The sequence below is a fragment of the Scyliorhinus torazame genome, chromosome 1 (genome assembly GCF_047496885.1).
Source record: "Scyliorhinus torazame isolate Kashiwa2021f chromosome 1, sScyTor2.1, whole genome shotgun sequence".
In the NCBI taxonomy this organism is placed as follows: Eukaryota; Metazoa; Chordata; class Chondrichthyes; order Carcharhiniformes; family Scyliorhinidae; genus Scyliorhinus; species Scyliorhinus torazame.
This window is the reverse complement of record NC_092707.1, coordinates 76,866,648-76,883,093: the sequence shown is the minus strand read 5'-3', so window position 1 is coordinate 76,883,093 and position 16,446 is coordinate 76,866,648. Positions and strand designations below refer to the sequence as shown.

General features: G+C 51.7%; 1 protein-coding gene across 1 annotated transcript in view; it reads right to left on the bottom strand.

Annotated features, from left to right (window-relative positions):
* ksr2 (kinase suppressor of ras 2) overlaps positions 1-16,446 on the bottom strand; it is an 815,194-nt gene that overhangs the window by 562,248 nt on the left and 236,500 nt on the right. The window contains exon 3 of the mRNA XM_072496823.1: positions 7,543-7,693. Within this exon, the coding sequence (XP_072352924.1) occupies positions 7,543-7,693 (151 nt within the window). The remainder of the gene's footprint in view (positions 1-7,542; positions 7,694-16,446) is intronic.

The window sequence follows — 16,446 nt, the reverse complement described above, 5'->3', positions numbered from 1 at the left end:
ACGGCAGCCCATTTATGCATAGCATAACTTCCACAATCAGTAATGTGACAATGATCATCCAAAAGGAAGCACATCTGACAAAGCAGCACCCTCTCAATAATGCACTGGAGGGTCAGCCTAGATATTGGGACTCAAACCCACAACCTTCTGATTTGGAGGCAAGAGTGCTAGCCAACCCACAATAAGATTAACTGTCTGCTCTCTTGCCTGAAAATTGGAGGGAAAAGTAACAAATGGGAGATTCCCAAAAATGACGACATGCAACTTTTACTCACTCGACTGCAACAAGCTGTCAAGACTTCAACTGACAATAAGATTTATGTTATTGAATTTACAGTTTGGGTCATTTAAACCTAACTGCTCACAATATGTTAATTCTCCTGTCTACGATCAAACTGAAAAGCTTCACAATATGGGGACACAGTGGGTGTATTTTGAAGATACTCTCCCTCATCTGACAGATTATTTCTCTTGTTGAATACACAACAGAGATAATCCCATCTGTAAAGGGTCTGCTACCCTCTGCTGGTGAAGGAAAAAAACAAGGCTTGGTCAGCCAAACCTTTTGTGAATTTTTTTGCAAAACACAAGTGTGGATGTATAGATGAAGGAAGGATGTTTATTTGATTGCCTTTCAGAGTTATGTTGACACAGATGACCAAGAGAGTTATAGCAGTTACCAGAGAGGATTCCTGATTAATTTAGCACTGTTGCTTTACAGTACCATGGTTCCGGATTCGATTCCCGCTTGGGTCACTGTCTATGCGGAGTCTCCACGTTCTCCCAGTGTCTGCGTGGGTTTCCTCCAGGTGCTCCGGTTTCATCCCACAAGTCCCGAAAGACGTGCTTGTTACATGAATTGAACATTTTGAATTCTCCCTCTGTGTGCCCGAACAGGTGCCAGAGTGTAGCGACGAGGGGATTTTCACAGTAACTTCATTGCAGTGTTACTGTAAGCCTATTTGTGACAATACTAAAGATTATTATTATAATCCCTGACTGTGCTTTGTTAGTTGAATTCCGGTGGAGCAGAAGTGAAGGTGCCGCAGTTGGCCCTCCTGCTCTCAGTCAGAGAGGAGGAAAATCGACTGTGCTTCCCACTGCTGAATGATGAGCAGAAAAACCTGATGGGGTTCAGACTCACTGTCTGCAACACATTAGACATTGGGAATAGTGACTTGGCCAGGCAGCCAGCATCTGCGACAGCAACTTGTTAATGATTTCAGGAGAGGGGCTGGGAAAATCGGTGGAAAAATAAGGAGAAAAAAATATCAACCTATGGATTTGAACTGAAAACCAAAATACAGTGCATTCTACGGCAGATATTTTAATATCTTTGTGAACAAGGTAGTGCTTGCTGGAAAGAAATCTGATTCCTCCTACCCCCAAGTGGTAATATGGTGTTACAACATTTCAGATCCTGCTGTGTCTGACACTGTGGCAGGAGCTGATCCTGCCCAATTTCAGCAGGATTCATTATAGTTCACCTTCATAGGTCAGAACATGTCCTTGTGCAATGATTGGGCACAGGGACTCACACCTCAATGGGGACTGCAACAAAGGGGACAAATTTAATTTCAACAGGCACAAATGGGAAGGCTGTGGATGAACCCACAATTAATACAACTAATCCTAACCTAACTCTAACCCCACACCCTTATTCCTTCCCAGTACTTTGCCCAATTGAGCACTCATCATTAATTGATTTGATGGGCAGCATCGTGGCGCAGTGGGTAGCACTGCTGCCTCACGGCGCCGAGGTCCCAGGTTCAATCCCGGCTCTGGGTCACTGTCTGTGTGGAGTTTGCACATTCTCCCCGGGTTTGCGTGGGTTTCACCCCCACAACCCAAAGATGTGCAGGGTAGGTGGATTGGCCACGCTAAATTGCTCCTTAATTGGATAAAATGAATTGGGTACTCTAAAAAAAAATGTTAATTTAAAAAAAAGGTTGATTTGATAATTAATATCAACATGTTATTAAGTCATGGAGGGCGGTGGTGCCTTGTCCAAGGTAGTCCTCACCCAAAATCTACCCACATACACTTTCAAGCAGGTGTCAATGAACAGCATTGGGGAGTGGGAAATCACTGCTCCAGTAAGGGTTAGCTGACTTAGCTGAATAGGCAGCACGGTAGCACAGTGGTTAGCACTCCAGGGTCCTAGGTTCGATTCCTGGCTGGGGTCACTGTCCGTGTGGAGTCTGCACATTCTCCCTGTGTCTGAGTGGGTTTCCTCCTAGTGCTCCTGTTGCCTCCTAGAAGTCCCGAAAGATGTGCTGTTAGGTAATTTGGACATTCTGAATTCTCCCTCAGTGTACCCAAACAGGCACTGAAATGTGGCGATTAGGGGCTTTTCACAGTAACTTCATTGCAGTGTTAATGTAAGCCTACCTGCGACAATAAAGATTATTATTATTGTATAGTCCAGCAACGCAAACGGCAGAGCCTTTAGAGAACCACTGAACCACTGCAGCCAAGAACGAGGCCATTCAGCCCATCATGACTGCACCAGCTTTCCGAATGAGCAATTCGCCTAGTGCCATTCTACCAGTAACCCTACACATTCTTCCTTTTCAGGTAACAATCTAATTCCCTCTTGAATGTCTCAATTGAACCTGTCCCCACCACACTCGCAGGCAGTACATTCCAGACCTTAACCACTTGCTGTGTGAAAAATGTTGTCCTCATGTCGCTTTTGCTTCTTTTACTTATTACTGCATTCATCGTATATTTATCACATGTCCCTATGTTTTTCATGTATGGAACGATCTGCCTGGACTGTATGCAGAACAATACTTTTCAATGTACCTCAGTACACATGACAATAAATCTAAATCCACATCTACATCTACTTTAAATCTGTGCCCTCCCACTCTTGATCTTTTCTTAATGATGCACTATCAATTACGACGAGACTAGAGAGTAATCGAGGCTTTATTACGCAGAGAGGTGTTGTCTCCTACAGCTGCTGCCGAAATGGCTGCAGCTCGGTGAGCACACACATTTATACTCCGCCTACTGGGCGGAGCCAGCAGGCAGGGATCTACCCCATACCTGTAGTACAGGAGCCATACCGTATTACAGCTCATATGTGTACTATATACAAACAGTGGTGATTACCACATTCACCCACTGTTAAAAAAAGAGTCCAGCAGGGGTGGTGGTAAACTATTTACATGTAAGTGAGCATTTTTAAAGTGTACAGTTCTGGAAAAGTTCGGGTGGTCGGGTGCCTTGATCCACCGTTGTGAGCGCCGCAGTCCCGGTGGCGATGCAGGCGCTGGCTTGGTCGCCGGTGACTCTGGGAGCGTGTAGTCCTCATCTTCATGCCCGGGTGGAACCAATGGGAGGACGGATCGTCCTGGAGCGGGGGCTGTGGTGAGGTGCGCTGAGGGGAGGATGGGTGGTGCCGGGGCAGATGGGGGAGGGGGGGGACCCAGCTGGTGCCAGGTCCCTGAGGGGGACTGTGTCCTGGCGGCTGTCGGGGTACGCCACATAGGCGTACTGCAGGTTTGCATGGAGTAGCTGTACCCTCTCGACCAACGGCTCCGCCTTGTGGAGCCGCACGTGTTTGCGGAGGAGAACGGGTCCTGGAGCTGCCAGCCACGTTGGGAGTGAAACCCCGGAGGTGGACTTCCTAGGGAAGGCAAGGAGACGGTCATGGGGGGTTTCCTTAGTCGCAGTGCAAAGCAGCGATCGGGTGGAGTGGAGGGCGTTGGGGAGGACATCCTGCCAGCGGGAGGCCGGGAGATTTTTAGACCGTAGGGCCAACAGGACGGCCTTCCAGACCGTCCCGTTCTCCCTCTCCACCCGGGGGTTGTAGTTGGTCGTCCTGCTCAAGCCAATGCCCTTGCTGAGCAGGAATTGACGCAGCACATCACTCATAAAGGAGGATCCCCGGTCGCTGTGGACGTAAGCGGGGAAACCGAACAGGCAGACTTCATATCAGGGCATGGAATGGCGAAGGGGAATCTGGAGTATTCGTTGACCACGTTAAGGAAGTACTGTTTCAGTCGGAGGAGGGGAGGGGCCCTTTGAAGTCCATGCTGAGGCGTTCAAAGGGACGGGAGGCCTTCACCAGGTGCGCCCGGTCTGGCCGGTAGAAGTGCGGTTTGCACTCCGCGCAGACCTGGCAGGCTCTGGTGACCGCCCTGACTACCGCAACGGAGTAGGGTAGGTTGCGGGCCTTTATGAAGTGAAAGAACAGGGTGACCCCTGGGTGACAGAGACCATCGTGTAGGGCCCGGAGTCGGTCCACTTGTGCGCTGGCACATGTACCTCGGGATAGGGCATCGAGGGGCTCGTTGAGCTTACCGGAGCGATACAAAATCTCGTAATTGTAGGTGGAGAGCTCGATCCTCCACCTCAAGATTTTATCATTTTTGATCTTGTCCCGCTGTGTGTTATTGAACATGAAGGCAACCAACTGTTGGTCAGTGAGGAGAGTGAATCTCCTGCCGGCCAGGTAATGCCTCCAATGCCGCACAGCTTCAACGATGGCTTGGGCCTCCTTTTCGACGGAGGAGTCCCAAATTTCGGAGGCGTGGAGGGTGCGGGAAAAGAATGCCACGGGTCTGCCGGCCTGGTTGAGGGTGGCAGCTAGAGAACCGTCTGATGCATCGCTCTCACCTTGAAAGGGGAGGGGCTTGTCGACCGCATGCATCGCGGCCTTGGCGATGTCGGCCTTGATACGGTTGAAGGCCTGGTGAGCCTCGGCCGTCAGGGGGAAAACTGTGGAGTGAATGAGTGGACGGGCCTTGTCCGCATAGTTAGGGACCCACTGGGCATAGTATGAGAAGAACCCCAGGCATCGTTTGAAGGCCTTTGCGCAGTGGGGGAGGGGGAGTTCCATGAGGGGGCGCATGCGATCAGGGTCAGGCCCTAGAACTCCATTTTGCACCACATAGCCAAAGATGGCTAAGCAGTTGGTGTTGAATACGCACTTCTCCTTGTTATATGTTAGGTTCAGGAGTTTGGCGGTGTGAAGAAATTTGGAAAGGTTAGCATCGTGGTCCTGCTGGTCGTGGCCGCAGATGGTGATGTTATCCAGGTATGGGAAGGTGGCCTGCAGTCCGTACCAGTCAACCATTTGGTCCATCTCCCGTTGGAAGACCTAGACCCCGTTAGTGACGCCGAAGGGAACCCTAAGGAAGTGGTAAAGTCTGCTTCGAACACCGTATATTGGCGGTCCGCCTTGCGGATGGGGAGCTGGTGGTAGGCAGATTTCAGGTCCACTGTAGAGAAGACCCGGTACTGTGCAATCTGATTGACCATATCAGATATGCGTGGGAGGGGGTACGCGTCGAGCTGCGTGTACCGATTGATGGTCTGACTGTAGTCAATGACCATCCTGTGTTTCTCCCCAGTCTTTACAACTACCACTTGGGCTCTCCAGGGGCTGTTGCTGGCCTCGATGATGCCTTCCCGCAGTTGCCGCTGGACCTCCGACCTGATGAAGGTCCTGTCCTGGGTACTGTACCATCTGCTCCTGGTGGCGACGGGTTTGCAATCCGGGGAGAGGTTTGCAAACAGGGAAGGTGGGTCGACCTTAAGGGACATGAAGCCGCATACAGTAAGGGGTGGTAGGGGCCCGCCGAATTTCAGAGTTAGGCTTTGGAGGTTGCACTGGAAGTCCAGGCCAAGTAGCAAGGCTGCGCAGAGGTTGGGGAGGTCGTAGAGCCGGATGTTGCTGAACTCTATGCCCTGGGTGGTGAGGGTGCCATGCAGTACCCCCGGATCTCCACGGAGTGGGATCCGGAGGCCAGGAAGATTTGTTGGGTAATGGGGTGTACCGCGAGGGAGCAGCGCCTTACCGTCTCGGGGTGGATGAAGCTCACCATGCTCCCGGAGTCGAGAAGGCAAGGTGACTTGTGGCCATCGACTTTCACCGTCGTTGTCGCGGTTGCGAGGTTGTGTTGCCGGGACTGGTCGAGCGTGATGGAGGCAAGCTGCGGCTGGTGTTGGTGGGCCCCGGGCTGGTCGGCGGCGGTTGCGGGCGATGAGTGGCCCGATGAGGTGCCCGACGAGCAGGGGTCCTGAAGCGCCGTCCAAAATGGCGCCGAAGATGGCGGCGCCCACGGTGCGCACGTGGTGGGCGGCGTTAAAGATGGCGGCGTCCACGGGCTGCCAAGGTCTGATGGGTGGGAAGATGGCGGCGTCCATGGGCCGCACGAGGTCTGATGAGGGGAAGATGGCGGCGCCCATGGGCCACAAGTGCGTTGCGGGGCGAAAATGGCGGCGCCCACGGGTCGCACTTGGGGGGTGCAGGAACAATGGGGCTGGTAACAGTGGTGATCGACCGGGCCTGGCACACCGCAGCGAAATGTCCTTTCTTCCCGCAGGCCTTGCAGAGTGCGCTCCGCGTCGGGCAGCGCTGGCGGAGGTGCTTTGTCTGCCCGCAGAAATAGCACTTGGGCCCCCCGCGGTTGGCTGGCTGCCGCGCAGTGCAGGCTTGGGGTTGGCTTGGGGCAGTCGCTGGTGGGGTCCACGATGTCCAGGATCGGGTCGCCGTGCAGTCGGGGGCGTACGCTTGTACATTACGGGAGACTACCGTTAGCGATGTCGCGTGTTTCTTGATCGCTGGCAGATGTACGCCGACCCTTTGCCCGTAACAAAAGCGTCCCTGATTAGGCGTTCAGAATGTTCAACGGCTGAAACTGCCTGGCTATCGCAGTTCCTCGCCAGGGTGTGCAGGGCACACCAGAAATCTTCCAATGACTCACCGGGGAGTTGTTGCCGCGTGGACAGGAGGTGCCTGGCATAGAGTTTGTTGATCGACAGTGTGCAGTTCTCTTTCAGAAGCGCCATGCCCTCAGTGTAGTTGTGCGCATCCCGGATAAGAGGAAAAATATCGGAGCTCAACCGAGTGAACAGGATCTGTAGTTTCTGTGCCTCTGAGGGTGGTTCTGTCGCTGATCCGATGTAGGCTTCAAAGCAAGCCAGCCAGTGATCGAAGGCCAACGTGGCCTTGTCTGCTTGAGGGTGCAGCTGCAGGCGATCTGGCTTGATGCAAAGGTCCATCGCTGTAAAATCTCTGCGTAATAAATTGATGCACTATCAATTACGACGAGACGAGAGGAGAGAGTATTCGAGGCTTTATTACGCAGAGGTGTGTTGCCTCCTACAGCTGCTGCCGAAATGGCTGCAGCTCGGTGAGCACACACATTTGTACTCCGCCTACTGGGCGGAGCCAGCAGGCAGGGATCTACCCCTGTACCTGTAGTACAGGAGCCTTACCATATTACATCTCATATGTGTGCTATATACAAACAGTGGTGACTACCACACTTAAGTGGGAACAATTTCTCCCTATCTACTGTATGCAGATCCCTCGTGATTTTGAATACCTCTATCAAATCTCTTCAGCCTTCTTTTACTCACTGTACCAGAGAGCTGAGTTAACTATGCTTTAAATCCCATGCACAATGCTTATATTTATTAAACAAAAGAGTTTTAAGAACATGCATCTCGCTCTTCCATAAAATTCAATCATCCTCAATGTGCACGTTTTGGCCATATTATTATACTGCACAAGTTCCTCACCTGATTTGTACACACTTCTTAGGCAGGATAGTGAGGCATTTAATCTGGCACATTCCTCACTATTTGTTCCGTATTTCTTCACCGTTTCACACACTTCCTCATCAGTCATCTCTACCAGGGATTCCAGAGTCAGTTGGTCAGGGATTATGTCCTAAGGGTTTTAAGAGAAAGTTTAAATCATTATTGTATGCTCATGGTGTTTTTAATACCTTTGTGCTACACTTCACCTGGCAGTTTGAGTAACATTGCCTCTGTTACATCGGCACAAAATGGAAACCATTCATTCGGACTAATTAGTCCATTTTGTGTTTCTCCTCCTCAAGACTGTAACTTAACCAATGTACGCACCATGTGGCCAGATTTTCATTTTTCTTTTCCCTCACTCACTAATGTTGGCCATAATGTTAACTACTACTTAACATGTTAACATACGGTTGATTGGGAACCCAGTCGTAGCTCATTGAACTTTTGATCAGTAAATTGGTATAAGATTGGAACATTCACAGTCACAGGGTGTAAGCATGTGTACTTCAACCTTTTGTGCACCAGTGGTAAATGGTAAGACAGGAAGCAGAGAGTGCCCAGTTATGATCATTGTGAGAGCTTTACTTCCCTTGTTATTGGTTGACACAGGGGGTGGGCAACTGAAATTATGGGGGGTGTTTTGGACAGAGCACAGGAGTAGGGATCTGGATGGAGCAGGAGTGGGGATCTGGATGGAGCAGGAGTGGGGATCTGGATGGAGCAGGAGTGGGGTTTGGATGGAGCAGGAGTGGGGATCTGGATGGAGCAGAGGTGGGGATCTGGATGGAGCAGGAGTGGGGATCTGGATGGAGCAGGAGTGGGGATCTGGATGGAGCAGAGGGGGGGTCTGGATGGAGCAGGAGTGGGGGTTTGGATGGAGCAGAGATGGGGTTTGGATGGAGCAGAAGTGGGATTTGGATGGAGCAGGAGTGGGGGTTTGGATGGAGCAGAGGGGGGGATCTGGATGGAGCAGGAGTGGGGTTTGGATGGAGCAGAGATGGGGTTTGGATGGAGCAGAAGTGGGATTTGGATGGAGCAGGAGTGGGGGTTTGGATGGAGCAGAGATGGGGTTTGGATGGAGCAGGAGTGGGGTTTGGATGGAGCAGGAGTGGGGGTTTGGATGGAGCAGAGATGGGGTTTGGATGGAGCAGAAGTGGGATTTGGATGGAGCAGGAGTGGGGGTTTGGATGGAGCAGAGATGGGGTTTGGATGGAGCAGAAGTGGGATTTGGATGGAGCAGGAGTGGGGGTTTGGATGGAGCAGAGATGGGGTTTGGATGGAGCAGAAGTGGGATTTGGATGGAGCAGGAGTGGGGGTTTGGATGGAGCAGAGATGGGGTTTGGATGGAGCAGGAGTGGGGTTTGGATGGAGCAGGAGTGGGGATCTGGATGGAGCAGGAGTGGGGATCTGGATGGAGCAGAGGTGGGGATCTGGCTGGAGCAGGAGTGGGGATCTGGATGGAGCAGAGATGGGGATCTGGCTGGAGCAGGAGTGGGGTTTGGATAGAGCAGGAGTGGGGATCTGGATGGAGCAGAGATGGAGTTTGGATGGAGCAGGAGTGGGGATCTGGATGGAGCAGAGGTGGGGATCTGGATGGAGCAGAGATGGGGTTTGAATGGAGCAGGAGTGGGGATCTGGATGGAGCAGGAGTGGGGATCTGGCTGGAGCAGGAGTGGGGTTTGGATAGAGCAGGAGTGGGGATCTGAATGGAGCAGAGATGGGGTCTGGATGGAGCAGAGGTGGTGTCTGGATGGAGCAGAGGTGGGGTTTGGATGGAGCAGGAGTGGGGATCTGGATGAGAAGGAGTGGGGTTTGGATGGAGCAGGAGTGGGGATCTGGATGGAGCAGAGGTGGGGTGGATGGAGCAGGAGTGGGGATCTGGATGGAGCAGAGGTGGGGTGGATGGAGCAGGAGTAGGGATCTGGATGGAGCAGGAGTGGGGTTTGGATGGAGCAGGAGTGGGGATCTGGATGGAGCAGGAGTGGGGTTTGGATGGAGCAGGAGTGGGGATCTGGATGGAGCAGAGGTGGGGATCTGGATGGAGCAGGAGTGGGGATCTGGATGGAGCAGGAGTGGGGATCTGGATGGAGCAGGAGTGGGGATCTGGATGGAGCAGGAGTGGGGATCTGGATGGAGCAGAGGTGGGGATCTGGATGAGCAGGAGTGGGGATCTGGATGGAACAGGAGTGGGGTTTGGATGGAGCAGGAGTGGGGACCTGGATAGAGCAGGAGTGGGGTTTGGATAGAGCAGGAGTGGGGATCTGGATGGAGCAGGAGTGGGGATCTGGCTGGAGCAGGAGTGGGGATCTGGCTGGTGCAGGAGTGGGGTTTGGATGGAGCAGGAGTGGGGATCTGGATGGAGCAGGAGTGGGGTTTGGATGGAGCAGAGGTGGGGATCTGGATGGAGCAGGAGTGGGGTTTGTATGGAGCAGAGGTGGGGATCTGGATGGAGCAGGAGTGGGGTTTGGATGGAGCAGGAGTGGGGATCTGGATGGAGCAGAGGTGGGGTCTGGATGGAGTAGGAGTGGGGATCTGGATGGAGCAGGAGTGGGGATCTGGATTGAGCAGAGGTGGGGATCTGGATGGAGCAGGAGTGGGGATCTGGATGGAGCAGGAGTGGGGATCTGGATGGAGCAGGAGTGGGGATCTGGATGGAGCAGGAGTGGGGATCTGGATGGAGCAGGAGTGGGGTTTGGATGGAGCAGGAGTGGGGTTTGGATGGAGCAGGAGTGGGGATCTGGATGGAGCAGAGGTGGGGTCTGGATGGAGTAGGAGTGGGGATCTGGATGGAGCAGGAGTGGGGATCTGGATTGAGCAGAGGTGGGGATCTGGATGGAGCAGGAGTGGGGATCTGGATGGAGCAGGAGTGGGGATCTGGATGGAGCAGGAGTGGGGTTTGGATGGAGCAGGAGTGGGGATCTGGATGGAGCAGGAGTGGGGATCTGGATGGAGCAGGAGTGGGGTTTGGATGGAGCAGGAGTGGGGATCTGGATGGAGCAGAGGTGGGGATCTGGGTGGAGCAGGAGTGGGGATCTGGGTGGAGCAGGAGTGGGGATCTGGATGGAGCAGGAGTGGGGATCTGGATGGAGCAGGAGTGGGGATCTGGATGGAGCAGGAGTGGGGATCTGGATGGAGCAGGAGTGGGGATCTGGATGGAGCAGGAGTGGGGTTTGGATGGAGCAGGAGTGGGGATTGGATGGAGCAGGAGTGGGGATCTGGATGGAGCAGGAGTGGGGATCTGGATGGAGCAGGAGTGGGGATCTGGATGGAGCAGGAGTGGGGATCTGGATGGAGCAGGAGTGGGGTTTGGATGGAGCAGGAGTGGGGATCTGGATGGAGCAGAGGTGGGGATCTGGGTGGAGCAGGAGTGGGGATCTGGGTGGAGCAGGAGTGGGGATCTGGATGGAGCAGGAGTGGGGATCTGGATGGAGCAGGAGTGGGGATCTGGATTGACCAGGAGTGGGGATCTGGCTGGAGCAGGAGTGGGGTTTGGATGGAGCAGGAATGGGGATCTGGATGGAGCAGAGATGGGGTCTGGATAGAGTGGGAGTAGGGTCTGGATGGAGTGAGGGTAGGGTCTGCTTGGAGCAGGAGGATGAGGTCTGAATGGAGCAGAGGTGGGGTTTGGATGGAGCAGGGATGACCTCTGAATGGAGCAGGAGAATAGGGTCTGAATGGAGCAGGGGTGGGGTATGGATGGACCAGGGATGGACTCTGGATGGAGCTTGGGTGGGGTTTGAATGGTGCAGGTGTGAGGTCTGGATGGAGTGAGGGTAGGGTCTGGATGGAGCAGGAGGACGGGGTCGTAATGGAGCAGGGGTGGCCTCTGGATGGAGCAGGGATGGCCTCTGGATGGAGCATGGGGGTGGGGTCTGAATGGAGCATGGTGGTGGGGTTTGGATGGACCAGGGATGGACTCTGGATGGAGCTTGGGTGGGGTTTGAATGGTGCAGGTGTGAGGTCTGGATGGAGTGAGGGTAGGGTCTGGATGGAGCAGGAGGACGGGGTCGTAATGGAGCAGGGATGGCCTCTGGATGGAGCATGGTGGTGGGGTCTGGATGGAGCAGGGATGGCCTCTGGATGGAGCATGGTGGTGGGGTGTGGATGGGGCAGGGATGGAGTTTGGATGGAGCAGGTGTAGCCTCTGGATGGAGCATAGGGGTGAGGTCTGGATGAAGCATGGTGATGGGGTTTGGATGGAGCAGGGGTGGCCTCTGGATGGAGCATAGGGGTGGGGTCTGGATGAAGCATGGTGATGGGCTTTGGATGGAGCAGGGGTCGCCTCTGGGTGGAGCATAGGGGTGGGGTCTGGATGAAGCATGGTGATGGGGTTTGGATGGAGCAGGGGTGGCCTCTGGATGGAGCATAGGGGTGGGGTCTGGATGAAGCATGGTGATGGGGTTTGGATGGAGCAGGGGTTGCCTCTGGATGAAGCAGGGGTGGAGTCTGGATGGAGCATGGGGGTGAGATCTCGATGGAAAACATGGGTGGGGTCTGGATGGAAGGGGGGGTGGTCTGGATAAGGAATTGGGTCTGGATGGAATGGGGATGGGCTCTGCTATCACACAGTATGTCAGCGTATTCAGCAATTGCTCTGAGGAAGTGACTACCCCTGATCACAAACCTCAAAGCTCCACTAAGTTGCTGAATGTGTTAAACAGTGTCAGTAATTCATTCATTAATCATGTGCATTCATCATATTTACCGGTAATGTTTGGGAGGCATTTACTGCTGATATTATTGCTTGCTCTAAAACAGCATCACGTCAACTGCACTTGTGTCCAGTCAGTTATCTAACCTATTCTTTAAGTAGGAGTAGCTCGTCGAAAGGTTACAAAGACATGGGGCTGAATTCTCCGCCTTCGGGATTTTCCGTTTTGCTGGCAGCCCGGGGGATTCCCGATGGCGTGGGGCTGCCCCACACTTGGAAACTCCATTGACCAGTCGGCCAGGACAGAGAAACCCGTCCATGAATTAGGGTTTATGCAGCAGATGAGCTGAAACAGTGGCAAGAGTCAGCTGATGTTACAGAGGTGGAAATAGATGGTCTCAGTAACAGTGCAGATATGTGGTTAATTTTGGGGTGAAATATTGTGCCATGGCAACAGGGTGAGGGATGGAGTTGATGACGGAGACCAAAGGCAATGTCGGGGGTTAAGAGAGGTGGTAGAGCTTGGGGGGTCTTCAGTGTACAAGTGGAAACTGACAGCGTTTTCGGATAATGTCGTCGAGAGGCACCATCTAATTGAGTGATCTCCTCAAAAGGCTGTGGACGCTGGGACAAACAGAACATTTATGAATGAGATAACTAGATTTCTGCTGAGGAAGGTCATCACGGAACATGGGAGCTATGACAGGTAAATGGAGCTGTGGTACAGATCAGCCATGGTCTGACTGAAATGCCGAGAAGACTGAAGGGGTTAAAACCTAAAGTAATAAAGGGTCCCGGAAACAAAATTGGGGCATGATTTTCTGGCCCTGCCAATGCCGGGGATCATCCAGTCCTGCCCAAAATCAACGGAATTGTGGCTGGGCCACCAAATCCCCCCTCCCCATGACTGGGTGGGAAAATCCCTGCCTTGGGAATGGAGCAAGCCAAAATCTGTGCCTCGTTATTCTTTGCAGTAGAATTATAACACTCCTGACTCAAAACGACAGTGTGTTATTTCAAGAAAAAATGAAATTCGTAAACAGGTTGCTCTCATTGTGGTTATAGAAGTAGGTTATATTATGGGGTAACAATGAAACTATCATTGAATAATAAATTCTTAAACTGCAAGACATTAAGAAATAATAATCCAGGACAGACAGATGCAGTTTTCAGATTAATATTGCCCTCTGCTGGATATTTCAGACCCAGAATTGAAGTCTGAATTATATGAAAAAGCCAAATGTTCTGAACAACTACAAATAATAAGCAAAATCCTCCAGTGCTCAGAACTGTGCTCTATTAATCTGTAACCAATTTGAAATTAATTAGCTTTAAATGCTGCTGCAAATTGCAAAAATTAAATATATCATTGGGAGAGAAAGAAGCAGCAACCCAAGGCTCACAGCAGCAGCAGCGAGAGACGGGACCATAGGTAAGAGGGAAGATGAACATAGGGATATAGGAGCAGGAGTAGGTCATTTGGCCCTCCAAGCCGACTCCGCCATTGAATAAGATCACAGCTCATTTGGATATGGTCTCAATTCCACTTTCCTGTCTTTCCCCCTTAAATCTTGACTCCATTGTCTATCACAAATCTGTCTAACTGTCTTGAATAAAGTCAATTAGCCAGGCTCCACTGCTCTCTGTGGAAGGAAATTTCACATATTGCTGACTCTGAAAGAAAATAATTCTCCGCATCAATGTCTTAAAAGGGAGATCTATATCCTAAACGATGTCCCCTAGTTCTAGTCACCCCATGAATGGAAACACCCTCCAAGTATCCATCCTATCAAGTCACCTTATGTGTTTCAATAAAATCCCCTCTCATTCTTCTAAATCCCAATGAGTATAGGCCCAAACCTATTCAACCTTTCCTCACAATGTAAGCCCTCCATCCCAGGAATGAGCAGAGTGAGCCTTCTCTGAACTACTTCTAGTTATATTATATAAAATACCTAATTATATATTTAATTATTTTTAAAAGAAACTTTATTCATTTTTCCAATTAAGGGGCAATTTAGCGTGGCCAATCCACCTACCCTCCACATCTTTGGGTTGTGGGGGCGAAACCCACGCAAACACGGGGAGAATGTGCAAACTCCATACGAACAGTGACCCAGAGCCGGGATCGAACCTGGGACCTCGGCGCCGTGAGGCAGCAATGCTAACCATTGCGCCACCGTGCTGCCCCATTTATATATCTAATTATATAATTTTTTCAAAAAGGAGACCAAAACTGCAGTCAACTGTAGGTGTGATCTCACCAATGCCCTGTACAGCTGCAGTAAAACTTTCCCCTTTTTATATTCCATTCCCCTTGCAATAATCACCAACATTCCATGTACCTTCCTAATCACTTGCTGTACCTGCAGACTAACGTTTTGTAATTCATGTACCAGGAAACCGTATCCCTCTGTCCCACAGTTCTGCAATATCTCTTCATTAATATACTACTTTGCTATTCTTTCTGCCAAAAGGACAAGTTCACATTTTCCCACATTATGTTTCATCTGCCAGTTTCTTTCGCACTCACTTCAACTGTCTATATCCCTTTGCACCATCTCTACCTCCTCTTGACAACTTACATTCCTGCCTATCTTGGCATTCTCAGCAAAGAAATCCAAAACAAGGTGAAAAATCAAGGAGAACAGCAGGCAGGTGATTGGTTGGTGAGTAATAAAGTGGGCAAGATCCAACGGCAGCTCGCTGCAGTGCAGCATGGCCGCTAAAAGCCGGGAGACCCTGCTCCTGGGATCCACCCATCTCGTCACGCCTCACGAGATTCAACGCGATCTCACGAGATGTTACGGTGTAGATCTCACGAGACGTAATGATGTAAATCTCACCCACATGGTAAACCATTTCGGACAGAGGTGAGAAGACCCAAAAAGTGGTGATCCTGTGGAATTCATTACCACAGGAAGTAGTTGATGCTAAGACATTAAATATATTCAAGAGGCGGCTAGATATAGCACTTGGGTCGAATGGGGTCAAAGGTTATGGGGAGAAAACAGGATTAGGCTATTGAGTTGGATGATCAGCCATGATTGTGATAAATGGCGGAGCAGGATCGAAGGGCCAAAAGGACTCTTCCTGCTCCTATCTTCTATGTATCCACGTAATGGGCGGGATCACTTTTTGGCAAATCTGCATATTAGAGCGAGGCAGTAAACCTCACTTTGATGTGCAGATTCCTGAGGTACCTGAGGCTTTGGGATTCAACCCCTTTGCCTCAGAGATCTCAGGGGAGTGCTGTTCAGCATTGGTCCCCACAAACGGGTACCAGACTGAATGGCACTTGTGGGGGGCTCCCAAGGGATTGGAAACCCCCAGCTGCATACCCTTTGGGAGGGTTAGTGCCCTAGCACTGCTGATGCCTGCTGGGATGTTTTGCACATGTGCAATCGGGCTAGGGTTGCCCAACCAGAGGGGGGAAGGGACCCTCCCATAGTGCGTCCGGGCTAGGGGGGAGTTCAGCGGTCGTGTCGAGGCCTCTAAGACGATTTCTCGCTACACCGGGCAGTTCTGGCGAACGGAGCTCCCCACTGTTCAAAACAGGGCTATAAACGGCCCTGGCTGCACGTTCCCAGTTCAGGCCCATTATTCAACGTGAGTTACGCTCATTAGGGAAATTTGTTCCCTTTTGGGAAAATAGCGCATAGTGTCATTCATTGTATGCTGGAGCTCAAGCAATTGTATAAACTGAGATCTGGGGAACCATATCTATTATTTCATTAAATCAAAGAACCTGGTAGTAAGGTGGGTGGCCCTCAAGGAGCATAAGGTGGAGTGGGGGCAGGGGAGTAGTTGCAGTAATGGAGCAGTTGAGCCCAGAGTGAGCATAAACGCCAAGAAGCAAGGTGAAAAAAATTAAGACCTGGAACTTCTGGTGGCGGCATGTAGGTGGAAGTCGCATGTTGGGTGGCTCCTGCTCGAGGCTCTGTTTTTTGGAGTTTATTGGCTGGTCCCAGGAGCAGTTTTTGATAAGCTGGTGCAGGAAGACATAAAGAAGGAGGAGAGTGTCGATGAACCAGAAAAAAGCCCTCGGGAAGAAGGGGGCGACGAATGTTCGCCATCGAGCGAATGCGTCAGCCTGGCTACAGGAAAAGTGGCAGAGGCTGGGTCGGTGGGTGGAGCCGCGCCCTTCACAGTAGAGACTTTGACCGAGGTGATGGCTGGAGGGTTCGGAAAGCCGTTTGTCAAGCATACGGAGGTGATGCACAAGGAGA